The sequence below is a fragment of the Morone saxatilis genome, unplaced genomic scaffold (assembly GCF_004916995.1).
Source record: "Morone saxatilis isolate NCDOM2014 unplaced genomic scaffold, NCSU_SB_2.0 Contig20, whole genome shotgun sequence".
NCBI classification, from domain to species: Eukaryota; Metazoa; Chordata; class Actinopteri; family Moronidae; genus Morone; species Morone saxatilis.
In genome coordinates, this window is record NW_023339763.1 from 23,256,707 (window position 1) to 23,270,795 (window position 14,089).

Below are 14,089 nucleotides of genomic sequence, written 5' to 3' on the forward strand. Positions count from 1 at the left end.
TTAAAAAAGGGAAGATAGACACCATATCAGAAATCAGAATCAGAATTAGAATTAGGTTATTGCCAGGCAGGTTTTTTTACACATATGAGAAGTACGAGGAATTTGTCTTGGTGCATTGGTGCGTAAAATATACAAATCACACAAAAATATACAAATCACACAAAAATCACACAAGAATAAAGTACTTTTAAAATATAAATAAAGAAAGATGAGAAAACTGTACAGAAAACAGTAGTGCATTAATGTAATGCATATATACAGGGTGGGTATAAGAGTAAGTGTCAGTGGGGGTTCCAGGCCTTGTTAATGAGGCCAGCAGCCTGCAGACGGAAAGAAACTGTTTTTGTGGCGAGAGGTTGTGGTCCTGATGGACCGCAGCCTCCTACCAGAGGGAAGTGTTTCAAAGAGTTTGTGTCCGGGGTGGGAGGGGTCAGCCACAATCTTGCAGTAGTTTCCAGCTGTGTTTTTTCCACAGTACAGTTAAGGTAATATAGGGGTTCTGACTATAGAACAACTTTATTATAAAAACTTTGTGTTTCAGCATTCATCACCAAATATGGTTTTACCTACATCCATCATTAGACACACCCCTCATCTAGCTGCAAATACAGGAATCGGATTGGTTTAAAACAACACAACTACATACTGAACTCATTCATTCAGTCATTCAGGCCTGAATAGTACATTATGTTTGGCTGCTGTGTTTACCATAGTGTCTATGTCATTGATTTATTTCCCTGCCATACTTATCCTATTTAGAGTTACCTGTTTGGAAATAGTGCTTTAACTTTTTTTGGAGACTGGAGAACCTACTTGGAACAGATTAAACGTTGTAACATTTAAGAGTAGCATTTCCCAACACTGAAATGAATACCTCTGCCACGATGTACAGAATATTGTTATCATGATAACATTTAAATGAATTATGATTATTAATAATTGTATCATAATTTATTTAAATATTATCATTCAGTGGTATTCATTTTCAGTGTTGGGAAATGCTTTTGGTTTATCTGTCTTTAATGATTATCACAAAAAACTAAAATACTTTATTTAGTCTTTCTTCATCCAGGAAGTCTCTTGAGATACATAATCTCTTGCACAAAAGAGGCCAACATAGTAGCATAAAGCAGTTAACACAGACTCACGTATAAAAACATATATATATAGAACATAAAAAGAGGCATAGAGGAGTGAACTTAATTGTGTAAAGCAGCAACATTAGATCCCTCATGTTCCAGTGCCTGGTGTGAAAGCAGTCGTCTAAAAGAAGTTTGTTATTTATTCTAAGCCCAGGGAACATTCTTAAAAATGCAGTTCATTTCAAATTCAGATTCCATCTTGAAATATTAAAACGGCCAATCCAGAGGGTGTTGTGTTTCCTGTTCACTGTAGTCTGACGCAAACAAAGAACATCTCAGATGTGCCTTGTTCAGGCCAACATCAGCAGCGCAGCATGGAAAAACAATGCTTGAGTAAAAAGAAAAGAAGGCTAGTCTAATAAACCTGCTAAAATGTAATGCATTCATTTTTAAAATTTAAATATACAGACATATTCCCATATTTATAAAAAATATCAAACAGAGCCCCGAAGGCAACTTCTCCTGTTATTACGCTGGTTTCTCTACATGCCACTCACATACATGTGCTTTAAAGAGAACCTGCATCTTCTCTCTGTCATGTCCTCAACTGTCATCCTTTGCTTTCACCACTTCATGCTGTAGTTTAATGCCAGGCTGACTCACACGCACACAACCACACATTCATACACACCTCGTTTTCCCATCATCCACACAGGGTATTATTCACCAAAGCGTGAGTCTGCACAGATCTGCGTGTCTTCAGAAGTGTGGTGTGTGTGGTGCTGTGGTGTGTGTGTGGTATGTGTGTGTGGGTGGGGGGGGGCATGCATAAGTATGTGTGTGAGAAAGGCGAGCATACGATAAGCATTGCAGCCTGGTTGGAATGCGCTGAAAGGCCTGATGGGAGTGCGTGGGTGCCTGTAGCATGGCTCCCAGGTACAGATTAGAGGGAGAAGAGTGAGATTGGAGGAGGCCTGGAGAATGTGTGTGTGTGTGTGTGTGTGTGGGAGAGAGAGAACAAGAGTGGAGGAGAAAGATAAAGAGGAAAAAGCATGGAGGAAAGGGAGGAGGAGGAGAGGAGAGGAGGTATGTGGGTAGCATGTTGAGAATAGCGGCTGTCTTTTAGTGAAATACCCAGGAAATGCAGTTATTTCATCCAGACAAATGAAAAAGGACAGTAGAGAAGATCAAGGACAAGATCTTTGGAAAATAACACACTTGGTGGCATTGTATTGCATTAGAAAGTGAAAGCCAGTAGAATATTTGTATTAATCTGGGTGTGCATTGCTTTCACAAACTGTTACGCATGTAAAAAGGTTATGTATCACTGTAATAGTTAATGCTGCTGAAGTTCCTACAACATGTTGATTTTAACTATTCAGTTCTGAGCTTTGAGGTTTGGAATAACATGAGCGTGCCCTGTGTATGTGCCCTTGAGCAAAGCCCTGAAACCCTATCCTGACCCACTGGATGGGAGTATCAGCTGCTGGATGTAGATGTAATGAACAGGTTTGTTCACAGGCACACCCTTTGTTTTCTTGATTTAAAAAAAAATGTGCACACATTTTATCTACAGTCCTTTCTTGCAGTGTTGTGTAATATAGACATTTTTCCACAAGCCAGACTTAATCTTTAAATGGGAAACCAGTGTTTGCATCTGCTCATCCTTTCTGCTACTGTTCCTCCATCTATCCCTACACACCATGTCTCTTTTTCATGTGCTTGATTTCTTTTTTCTGTGACTCCATTTCATGTGTGGTTATTGTTGTAAATATTTTTAGTTTGAGGTCATAAGCACAAAGAGGTAGTGTTAAGTGACAGTAGTTCATATATCTTTCTGTGGTCTCTCTTTTTCTCTCTTTACACTGCTGCATTCGAATAGTGTTACTTAAAGGCATAATATTGCAGTATTAGTACGATGTCATTTGGAAACGAACCAACCAGACTGAGCCTCTTTGGTCGAGCTACAAACCTAAAAAATGAATAAGGAGAGGGAGCGATGTTAGCGAGAACAAAGCAGTGAATCAGAGAAACAAAACGTCTAAAGTACAAATAAACACGCCCACACCTCCACACAGGGAGCACAGAAGGGGCACTACCACTACTCAATCCAGAACCAGGCTACAGGGTCTCCGACACAGACACCTCCACATACTTCTAGTGGGTCATAAGTGATAATAGAGAGGGATTATTTCTTTATTTTCAAGTTTCTAAATGAAATGAAGATTTATAAAGCTACATTTGTCAGTTAATTTTGTGTGCGGCTGCAAAATTCAAAATCTTTATAAAGCTGCAGGTGGAGCGGCTTATGGTATTGACATAATGTCCTTGTGTTGTAGCTTGAAGGTTGACAGACTTTTTCTTTCAATATTAGCCTACAGAGGAAAAGCACAAAACATGAATGCCTGTATGTTAAGCTATGAAGAAAAACTGAATAAATAAGACTAACTGCATGTTATCCTTCTCCAGATCTTGCTGTTCCCCATCCAGGAGCCTACACAGTCAGGTCGTTTCTCTGTGTCGCTGAGCGGTGAGCTGACCATCACCGACGTCCAAGTTGAAGACTCCGGCTATTACATATGCCAGGCCATTAGTGTGGCCGGCAGCATCCTGACTAAAGCCCTGCTAGAGGTGGAAAGTGGTGAGTGGCCAAGACACGAGTGATATCTTGACACCTTTGTCTTTCCTATTGATTGAATGCACAAAAAGTTATAACGTTGGGGTGAATACCATCCTCTGCATTTCTACATTTCTACTTTTATCGTATTCCCAAATTCTTAAAAATAACACATTAGCATTATCATGCTTAGTTTAAGCATTCTGCATGTTTAACTAATAACCGTGCTGTGGGTTAAAGTTACCTACTGCAGCTTTAACATGCTGGGGTATTCAATTAGGGATATAATATATGTATATAGTATACTATATACTAATAGGAGTCATAGTATTTATGGCCCTATGAAAAGACAATGTTCAATTTCCACTCACAAGATATAAGAAACATTAGTTATATATATATATTTTAAGAAGTCACACACTGTCAAGTTTACTGTAAATTAATGTATTAGCTTTGTTTATGTACAAGACTAGCACTCTATTATTGAGTGCAATATGATTATATACCTTCTCACTTTTGTAAAACATTGTATAGCCAACATCTCATTGTCTAATTGCTTATATAGGAACATAACCACAAAGGGGCATTCCCGCCAAAATGACCCTTGTTGTGAGTGAATGACCCTTCATTTGTTTTCAGTAGTGAACTAAATGACACATATTTGGCATTATTATAAACATTACTAGCATTTGCCACAGCAATGTTTGTATCCTCACCTTGCAGCTAGTTTTACTCACTAGTTTAATAATTAATTCTTACTAAGCCAAAGAAAAAACTGTGAAACTTTCTCTTGTTAAGTAGATGAAAGAATAAGGAAAAATGACTGATCTAAACAACAACTTCTTTGCTTATCTTTGCAGTGTGTAGGTTTTAGTAGCATCTAGTGGTGTAGTTGCCTTACAAATGTAAAAGAGAAACTACAGTGGCCACGAAAAATGTGAATGGAACCATCTAGTGGTTTGTCCGTTCTGGGCTACTGTAGAAACATGGTGGTTCATCATGGTGGACTCCATGGAAGGCAACCCACTGCGTCTGTAGATAAAAACAGCTCATTCTAAGGTAACAAAAACACAACGATTCCTNNTATACACTAATGAAAACAGACCTATGAATATTATATTCCTCCTAAATGTTTCACTGGACCTTTAAACTTAACATTTTCAGCTTCACATTTGATTAATCATCTCTCACAATCTGTTGATTTAACCCCCCTTGTCTTCCCACACATGTGCAGTGTTATAAATGAGAAAACCCTTCAGATCCAACTGAAATTAAAATATTCTTTCTTCCTTCAAATGAGCAAACAGCAGGAGTCCTTATCTGATGTAATCAATAGGGACAACTGGTGATAGTTCTATGCAAATAACCCCGCTGCAGCATACGCTTCCCTCCCACCCAGCCTTCCTCCCATCCCAGGGAGTAAACAGGGGTTTTGTTCAGCTCAAACTACACTAAGTCCTGTGTTGACGTTTCACATTTTCGGTTAGCTTCAGTTAGCTGATGATATCAGATATTTACATACCGCAGAATACTAATTCTCCTTGTCTTTAGGCAAATGTCAAACGGTCGGTTGAGTGAAATGTTCTATTTTTCTCAGTCACTACGTGGCGAGTTCATTGTGAGCAAAGAATAAAAGAAAAGAAAACCAGGGACTTTGATTTACAAACAGACTCCAGCTCCTTTCCACGACCATTTACGAATGTGCAGGGATTTTCTGACTGTCTAAACTAAGCATAACTCTGCTAGTTGGCAACACTCATACCGTAGTGTTTACATTTAAGATTGAACTTACAGACGTGCAGACGTGGAGTGCAGCCATATATGTCCATGAGTTTCTTGGTGGTGTCTATCTGTGGCTGCAACATGAAGGCTGTGGGTGCACAAAGGTCAAGTGAAAGCATGTTAACACTTCGGCAGGGCCGTTTACAGACTTTTTTGACTGTGTGTCTTAGCTTTCCAAATTTATGCAATTTACTTTCATTCAAACTTTATGGTTTTTGCCCAAAACTGCATGGGATTAGCATAAAGTGGGCATGTCTGCAAAGGGGAGACTTGTGGGTACCCATTATTAGTATAATATGATACTAGTATCTTCACTTTAGCTTTAAAAGGAAGCCCAATACAGCCTCTGAAAGACAGTGTGGAGTGGAAAAGGTAAGGATAATGGTATGGCAGATCAGATTTCCGGAAAAAACCCCTGCACTTTAGGACATTCATTTAGTAAGTGTGTCTATGTGTTACAAGCAGCAGCACATCTACTAGGGACATGTACATGTGTGTAAAACGTTTTCCTATGATTAGGAGCTGGAGGATAATTTGAAAAAAAATTTAATTACCCGTAAATTCTTTTAAAGCGATGCAAAACCCGACTGAATGTAGTAAAAAAAGGAAAAAGGAAAATAGGCATTGATTAAAGACTCAGAGATATAGTATTTGTAGAAAAGACACTTTGAACCTTAATACATATTAAATACGGTATTCATTGAGGCACTGCTCAATATTGTCACTCTGACAGAAGGTAACTGTATCAACACATTTCTGCTTGAGAAAAATCTATGTCATCGATTTGCATGTTGAACTAGGGCAGGACCAGAGAGAGGTGGACTTGAGAGCCTCCGGGAGTGGATGTTCTCTTATAGTGACATTTTACATTGCACATGGCAGGGCAGGCAAAGGCAAACATGGAGTTGTTACCCCAAAGAGCAAACCGTGGACTTCATGTTGTGTGCATATTTACTATGGCTTCCAGGACGGCGGTAACAAACTGAAAAACACATCAAACATATCAACCGAGGCTAATAGTTTAACAGGTAGTTTGAAGCAGAAAATGAGATGTAATATTTCCATTCAACCTGTGATGGTTGGATAGAATGTGGTTTCTGAACAGTTATAGCCCTGTAACTTTTTGTTGTTCTGATGGATAGTCAGAGTGGAAAATACTGTACTGGACAGATGTGGTTTCGTGTAAGTCTGTAAAGCTTTTGACATAGCCACTAAGACCAAGCTACTAGTAAGGATCACGTCTGATCTATTATTAATGCTGATATTAAAGGTATTTGTGGTTATTCTGGACATGATTTTTGTTTTTGCAGGAAATATCTGAGCTTTCAAAAGACCTCAATAAATACCATTATGAAGCTGACCGTGAAAGTACTTGATGATCACCACATTTAAGGCCATGGGTAGTTACATGATGAATGTCTGATAGTGCTTTTGTGTTTCAATCTGCCCATGTAGATAATATAGACAAATAATACAATGTGGTACATACAGTAGCTCTACAGTGAATAGAACTTTAACATTGATTAACATTGACTGTGCCAGGTGGTTTGTAACACATAACTATCTGGGAAGTCTTCATTGGAAACTGTTTGGAAAAGGCCGGGCGATTTAAAAAAATGCTCTGCATCCGTCTATCATTGTCTATCATGGATGAACTTCAACCAATCAGATCAACAAACTATCTAACATAGTTAAACTCTTAAGCCAGTTGGAAGCAGAGCAAAAACATCTTTTCCATTGAGGAAAGCCTTCAGTGTCGTTCTTTGCTCTTATTTAAATGAAGTTCTGGTATAACTGATGATGGCAGCATCTATGCCATCACACACATTAAATCACGCTCATGCCGTAGCTGCCATTAATTCCTCCTAGGACGCAGATTGGTCCAAACCACTGTGGTTGCACACAAGCGCTTGGCAAGCTTGGATTCTTGCATGATCTGGTGATTTTATGATCTTGCAGACCAGCTGCCTCGCAAAGTTACAGAAACATAAGTTCAAAAACTAACTTGAATTCATTCTCTGTTCCTACAGCTCCTTCAGACCGCGTCCCACCCATCATCCGCCAGGGGCCAGCCAATCACACCTTAGCTCCTGGTTCCACCACCCAGTTGCACTGCCATATTATGGGCAACCCCATCCCCAGCATCCAATGGGAAAAAGACGGGCAGAGGATCCTGGGAAATGATGGTCGAATCAGCTTGATGGAAAACGGCACCTTCCAAATTACCAACCTCCAGGTATTTGAACAAAAGACTGCAAACACAGTTTATCCATTCATTAATGATACAGCAAACTTTTTGTTTACACCTTCGTCATTTTGACTTTCAAATTCACAGCTTCTCTGCAATGACCTTTAACTTAGTTTAATTCATTGTATATTTATAACTCATTCTATTGCACCACACCTTCCGGTGAACTCATTAAAATTATATATTAATATTCACGATCTACATGTATCACTATTTGCACATCAAACAGGACACAGTTCATGCAAGATATACATATTCCATGTGATAAAACACCAGTTTTAATTACAGGGAAAGTATGAAGCACTTAAACAGAAGACATTTTTACGGTTGACTCAAATGATGAGTTTTTATGAGAGGAGTGGTGGGGAATGTAGCAAAACCGCATCTCCGAGGCGTGATCACCATGATAATGAGCATGCAAGGCCATTAGCAGTCGTTAGCACCATCTTACTCCATGCTAATGAAATCCTTTCTGCCCAGAATTCCCTCCTGGGTACGAAGCAGCACCTGAGGTCACCGCAGCCTCCGCAAGACTCGAGGAGGCTCGCACATTAATTGATTGTGGGTTCTCAATGATTAACGATCGCTGAGACTCGTAATTAAATCCTCAATACATCACTGAGAGTGAGGACTGGATGAATGAGAGAGAGAGAGATAGGGACAGAGGAGCAGGAGGCTCGGTGAGAGGAGAAGATAGAAGGAGAAATAGTTGGGAGTCAGAAGCCTGAAGTAGATTTTATGCTGCATTCGCGTCATGTGGGAATAAAAGGCACTGACTTGACAGCTGAGAGCACCAACTTGGAAGTGCTTATGCTTCGGAAGCCATTTGAAGCTGTCAAACAGCATGTTAAAGTTCTCTGTAGACTGTGGTTCCATTTGATCAGATTCTACACAGTGAAAAGACATGCCCTTTAGTCATGATGGTGCATTTGATATTATTGGTTCACAGCAAACATAACAACAAATAGTATTTATGGCTTTGGAATTCAGAGATAAGATCACAAGATTACTTGTAGAGATTGTTTGTTTCATTTGAGGAGTTGTTCCATACACTTTCTGGCTTGTCAATGATGTCAAAGTCCATTACTAAAACAAACAATTGAGACCCAGAATTACACAGAAATGCTGCAGTTGTATTACAATGTAATTTACTTCCATAAACTGTAATAATCTAGTCTACAGCCACACTGCTCTGTGAGGCTGTACTTAGGCACAGTGGAGCTTTGTGATCATGCTCACATGCTCACAATGACACTGCATCTTAGTTTAGCGTGTTAACAATTTGCTAATTAGCACGAAACGCAAAGTACAAATGAAGCTCGTGGGAATGTTATTAGTTCAGCAGATATTTGGTCAAAAACCTGCTGTACTGGACAAATTCAAAGTTGTATCTGATGGTGGCGCTAGAGGCAACATTAATGGATTACCAAAGTTATTCAAATTTATCCGGAGGGAACATGAATGAACAGCTCTAGTTTCATGACAATCCAACCAGTGGTTGTTGAGATCCGCCTGGACCAAAGCGGTAGATAAACCAACAATCCCAAGAAGCACACCGCTAGTATGGCTAAAAAATATGTTTGTGTTTTTGTCTTTAAGGTCAGTAGCCCAGAACAGACAAACCAAACAGTGGCTGTAGATGAGGCTGAGCTGTTTTGCAGTTGGTTCTGCAACAACTTGGACCTAACTTGTGTATTTTTGACCATCGGTTATTATAATATTGAGCCCACTGAGTGAATTGCTGAGATCTGGAAATGTGGAAACTTTGTTAAAAAGAGGTAAAAAAACAGCAGGCAGACAATCTGGCAGATATGAACCAAGCCTTCCCGGTAGACCAAACTTTGTGGAAGAGAAAAACAAAGGGGAAAACTATAACAACAGTTACACATTTCAACCTTTGCCTCAGACTCATTTTTAGCAACATGGCTCGAGATCTCAGCTATTAACAACTGGTGGCAAAGCTGCGAACATAAGAATACAGTTGTGATAAACTGTAAAATTCCTTTGAACTGGGAGAGTCATCAAAAAAAGTGGATACCACTGAAAAAGAAGATTTCTCAGATATTGATTTGATCATCTAATCTAAAGATATCAATGTCAGTCTGGCTTTTTTTCCAAGCGCACATAACATTTTCAATTTAAACATCCCTAAACATCCCTTTATGTGAGCTCTGCTATGAATTAACTCCATTATAGTGAAAAAAAAGTGAAGCATTCATAAAACACATTTAACCCTGAAATAATCAGTATAAATAAGTCGATTTCATCTGGGCCCCTGGAGGGGGACAGATGGTCGGTTTGTTCCTCGCACCCTGGCAATGAGGAGATGCCATTACCCTGGGATCTCTGCCAGACACACACTATCGCTGTCCCTCACTGGTGCCAAGACGTCCTGGACAGACGGGAAGTGTGTGTATGGTGCTTGGGGGGGGGGCATTAAAGAGAGGTTTGTGCTACCATTCTGCTAAACAGTTGATGTGGGTGTGGGGTAGGGGTTGTGTGCGGGTATGGCAAGGTAAAAGAGGGAAGAGAGAGAGAGGGGGACAGTTGGGAAACAGGAATCCAAACAAAGCCTGAGGAGTGATAGAAGGACTGCGTGGACAAAAGAAGACAGATTACCAGGAGTAATCAGGTTAAAGCAGGAAATCGAGTTCATGTGTTGACGTTAAATCCCAGCATACACGTGTTATAGTCAGTAATCAGATTCCACGTCTGCACCCACGCAAAAAAGGATCTGACATCATTATCAACCTTCTGTGCGCTATTGTGCAGGCGGCTGATACCCGTGTTAACAGGGTAGTAAGCAGGTGCTGGACAAGAAAAGGAGAAAGACACCAAAGTTCACATCAAGAACAATATTTCAAAAGCCAAAGATGCAATCAAACTAATAAATAAATAAATATTCACAGATTGCCTCTTCAAGTTTGGAGATCCTTTCTCCTAGCCTCCCTCCCACCCTCCCTGTTCCCCTCTTCTGTCTCTCGCCTCATCCATTTTTCAGCAATCTGTTTCGCTCAGCGCCCAGAGCTGCCGGCCTTGATTAATAGTCAGGTGTCTCGGCTGTTTGCCCCACCCGCCCTCCGTGCCGATTCCCCATCCACCGATCAGACGCCACCATCTGGGGAGCCGCTTTTTACCCCCTCAGACAGACGTGCCCATGGGTCAACTCAAGGTCAGGGCCTATAGAACGAGAGGAGGAACAGCGAGGGCTGTTGTATGGGACGGAGAGTCACCTGTCCCATGTCCTGCAGAACGCTCTGACAAGCCACTTAGGCCTGAGTAATTCCTCTGTCAGCGTTACTGATGAGTTGGCCCTGATGCGGGAGGGGAGGATGGCCGAGTATGTTGCCGCTGCTCAGAGAGGCATTAGTCATGATAGGTTCTGCCTTGCACATCCTCTGCATAATGTATAAGGTTTTCAATGGGAGTAATGTGGGCTGTGTTCGCAGAATAAGTGAATAAGGGAAGGCTGATTGTGTTTGCTGTGGATCGGGTCTGCATGTAAATTGATGAACTACAGAAGACTAAAACATCTTGCAGCAAAACAGATGAAAAACTAATTAAAATCCCCCGTAACACTCCCACACACACCTGTACAACCACACAGAGTGCAACAGGAGAGCTATTTAGAGAGCTGGCAGCCCTCACAGGTGCAGTTAACATTAAAATACAGTCAGTCCCTTTGCCCTCACATTGTACTGTAAATTGAGCCAAGGTATCAGACACCCTCACTATAATTTATCTAGTTTTACACCTACTCTGTGGAGTTTAGATTGTAAACAAACAAATCTCTCAGCAAAACACATTGTGTGTGTCTTGAAGACCTTAGCAAATTGTTGAATGCATTTAAAACATTTGCAACGCCTTTATTTGTGAATGTTTGGAAACCTGCATTGTTCACTTCTCTCGCCATCTGTTTCTTCTTCGCTGCCTGTTACCGGTGCACTGCTACCTCTAATCAGTCCCCCCACGAAGTTGAGATGTTGCAATCACAACAATTAATGCAAATTCACCCAATCCCCATTAATTTTGCGTGACCTTGCAATTTGATTCAAAGCAGTCCCCCGCGCAAGTTGGCTTTGATTTCTAATGAATTTTACAATAAAAACTGCAACTAGTTTATAGCCATATCTGGATATTTTGGTTTCATTTTTGAACAGTGGCAGGAAGTGGAGACACGTCATCTATCTTTATGTATGTCAGCAGGGTACACCAATTACAACATTACTCTGCACAAATTCCACCCGGTACATTGAGGGCTTTTACATGAACATCTATGTCAGTTTCTCACTGACACGCATTATGTGTAACTTTTCTACCAAACCTACCATGTTAAATCTATATATATATATTACATTTTTTTTATTTGATAGCAGTTGTATTTCACTCCCTTTGCTGGTGAATTGCTATGTTTCTTGGTGTAATAGTTGCCAACAAGGGGGATTGGTGGTGGCTTATTGTCTCAGGTAACAGTGAGGCGAGCCAATGAGATTCAAGGGAGTCCATTCGGAGTAACAGATGAGTTAAAGGCTTACCAGATGCCAAAGTGGTTTATATCTTTTGATTTTACCATAATTTTATCTTACGTTACAGTGATCATGAGGTAAACAGCAGAGATACGGCATTCACTTTACAAAGTAATCTACTAGGAATGACAGTTTTCACATATTTGATAAAAAAGCGCCCTTTTTTCCCACTGGAATGCTCCTCACCAGCCCCTATTCAACTTTTTTTCACAAAGTGCTGTTGTCTTTCTGAACGTGTCTTTCAAACTGAAAATGAAAGAGAGAAAAAAGACAGGAAACAAAGAAAGAAACAAAGAAAGACCTGAAGCAGTGAAGCTGAAGCGACAGAAACGTGTTCAGAGGCGAGCTGTTTACTACCTCAGTGTCACATTGAGAGATTCCCCAGTGTAGAGACCCCCAACATCTCCCTCTGTTGTAAGCAATTTCACAGCCCGTCTAGCTTTTGGCTTGCCTCCCCAAAAATGTAATAGCCAGCATTCACATGTGCACACACACACACACGGGCACATTTATCACACAGCTCTTAATTACATCTGCTCCTGGCCTGTCCAGAATGCTAAGTAGCTGTTGAGTGTAAAGACTGGCTCCTCAGAATTTTCTAGACCTCGAGCTGGTCATTAAAATTCTGTCCTTTGATCCTTTCTTTAACTCTTCTCCTTTACCATGTAGCAATCAGAGGAGGAACATAAAAGCCACCAGCTTGACTTTAGCTTCGACTTCAAATGGGTCCACAGAGAATGTATATCATGTATGAAAAACACTGAAGTAACTGCAGTTGACAAAATGTCCAAAGTAGTAACAGTTAATTAGATGGGCTTAATGAAAATAGTCACATGCAGTTAACAATAAATAATGCCCAAGAGAAGCATGAAAGGTAATGATGAGCACATTTATATAAACATACCCAATGTGTTTGGTTAGAAGCTGTGTTTTTCTTAGAGATCTTGCCCAAGATTGGATAAGATTGAAATATTACTGGCAAGTTAGTGGTGTATAAGGGGTTGATATATCAAAATTCATGGTGTCACTTCACATCCAAATCATGCAAATGAAACAATTTGCATTACCATGAGCACCCGTGTGCTTGTAAAGTTCACCTGTCTAAGGACTAAAAGTTTCATCTTTATGTTATTATATCTGTCCATGCATCAGTAATTCTGTCCCTATTGTCGGCAGTACGTGCTCCGTTTCCATCTTAGATACTTAACCCTTATCCTACCAGCACATTTGACACACAAGGACTGACCTCCCGGGGAGCCAGAGAATAACCAATCATACCAACATGGCAAAACTTATTTCTTCTCAAAACAGTTATGTAAATGTCAAATGGAAACAGATTATCCATCTGCAGCCTCAAAAATGGTTACATTTGTGCTTTTCCCACCCTTACACCAAGTTGCTCTGACTGCATGACACACTGTTTTACAGTCTTGTATAACAGAACATAAACATTTAATTTGATAGTCATTAAACCTTTTATTATGAAATGATGTATTTTCTGACTCTGACCATCATCTTACCTTAGGAGGAGCAGTATTTAGGGTCGTCGACAGAGCACATGAGAAAATCTGTCTCCTTTAAAATGAGAACAATGACACAAAGTCTATAGGAACACAGTGACTTAAAAAAGCTGTCCAGCTCTCCAGCATACAGTCCTGTATTGATTTCCTGATTTATTTTGAACAAGGGGACAAGGGGGAGACCACATCTTTCCAATCCTAAGCCTTTCACCATGACCTGTATCCCACACAAAAACAGTTAAACGTTGGAAATGTGGAAACAGTATAGATTCCAAAATAAACAACATCTGAGAGGCTTATCTGTAATGCAATAA

The 14,089-nt window shown here is 40.2% G+C and overlaps 1 protein-coding gene across 4 annotated transcripts in view; it reads left to right on the forward strand.

The window, feature by feature from the left end:
• robo3 (roundabout, axon guidance receptor, homolog 3 (Drosophila)) overlaps positions 1 to 14,089 on the forward strand; it is an 89,491-nt gene that overhangs the window by 52,580 nt on the left and 22,822 nt on the right. For all 4 annotated transcript variants that reach the window (XM_035667004.1, XM_035667005.1, XM_035667006.1 and 1 more), the window contains 2 exons: positions 3,552 to 3,723; positions 7,512 to 7,717. In XM_035667004.1, the coding sequence (XP_035522897.1) occupies positions 3,552 to 3,723; positions 7,512 to 7,717 (378 nt within the window). The remainder of the gene's footprint in view (positions 1 to 3,551; positions 3,724 to 7,511; positions 7,718 to 14,089) is intronic.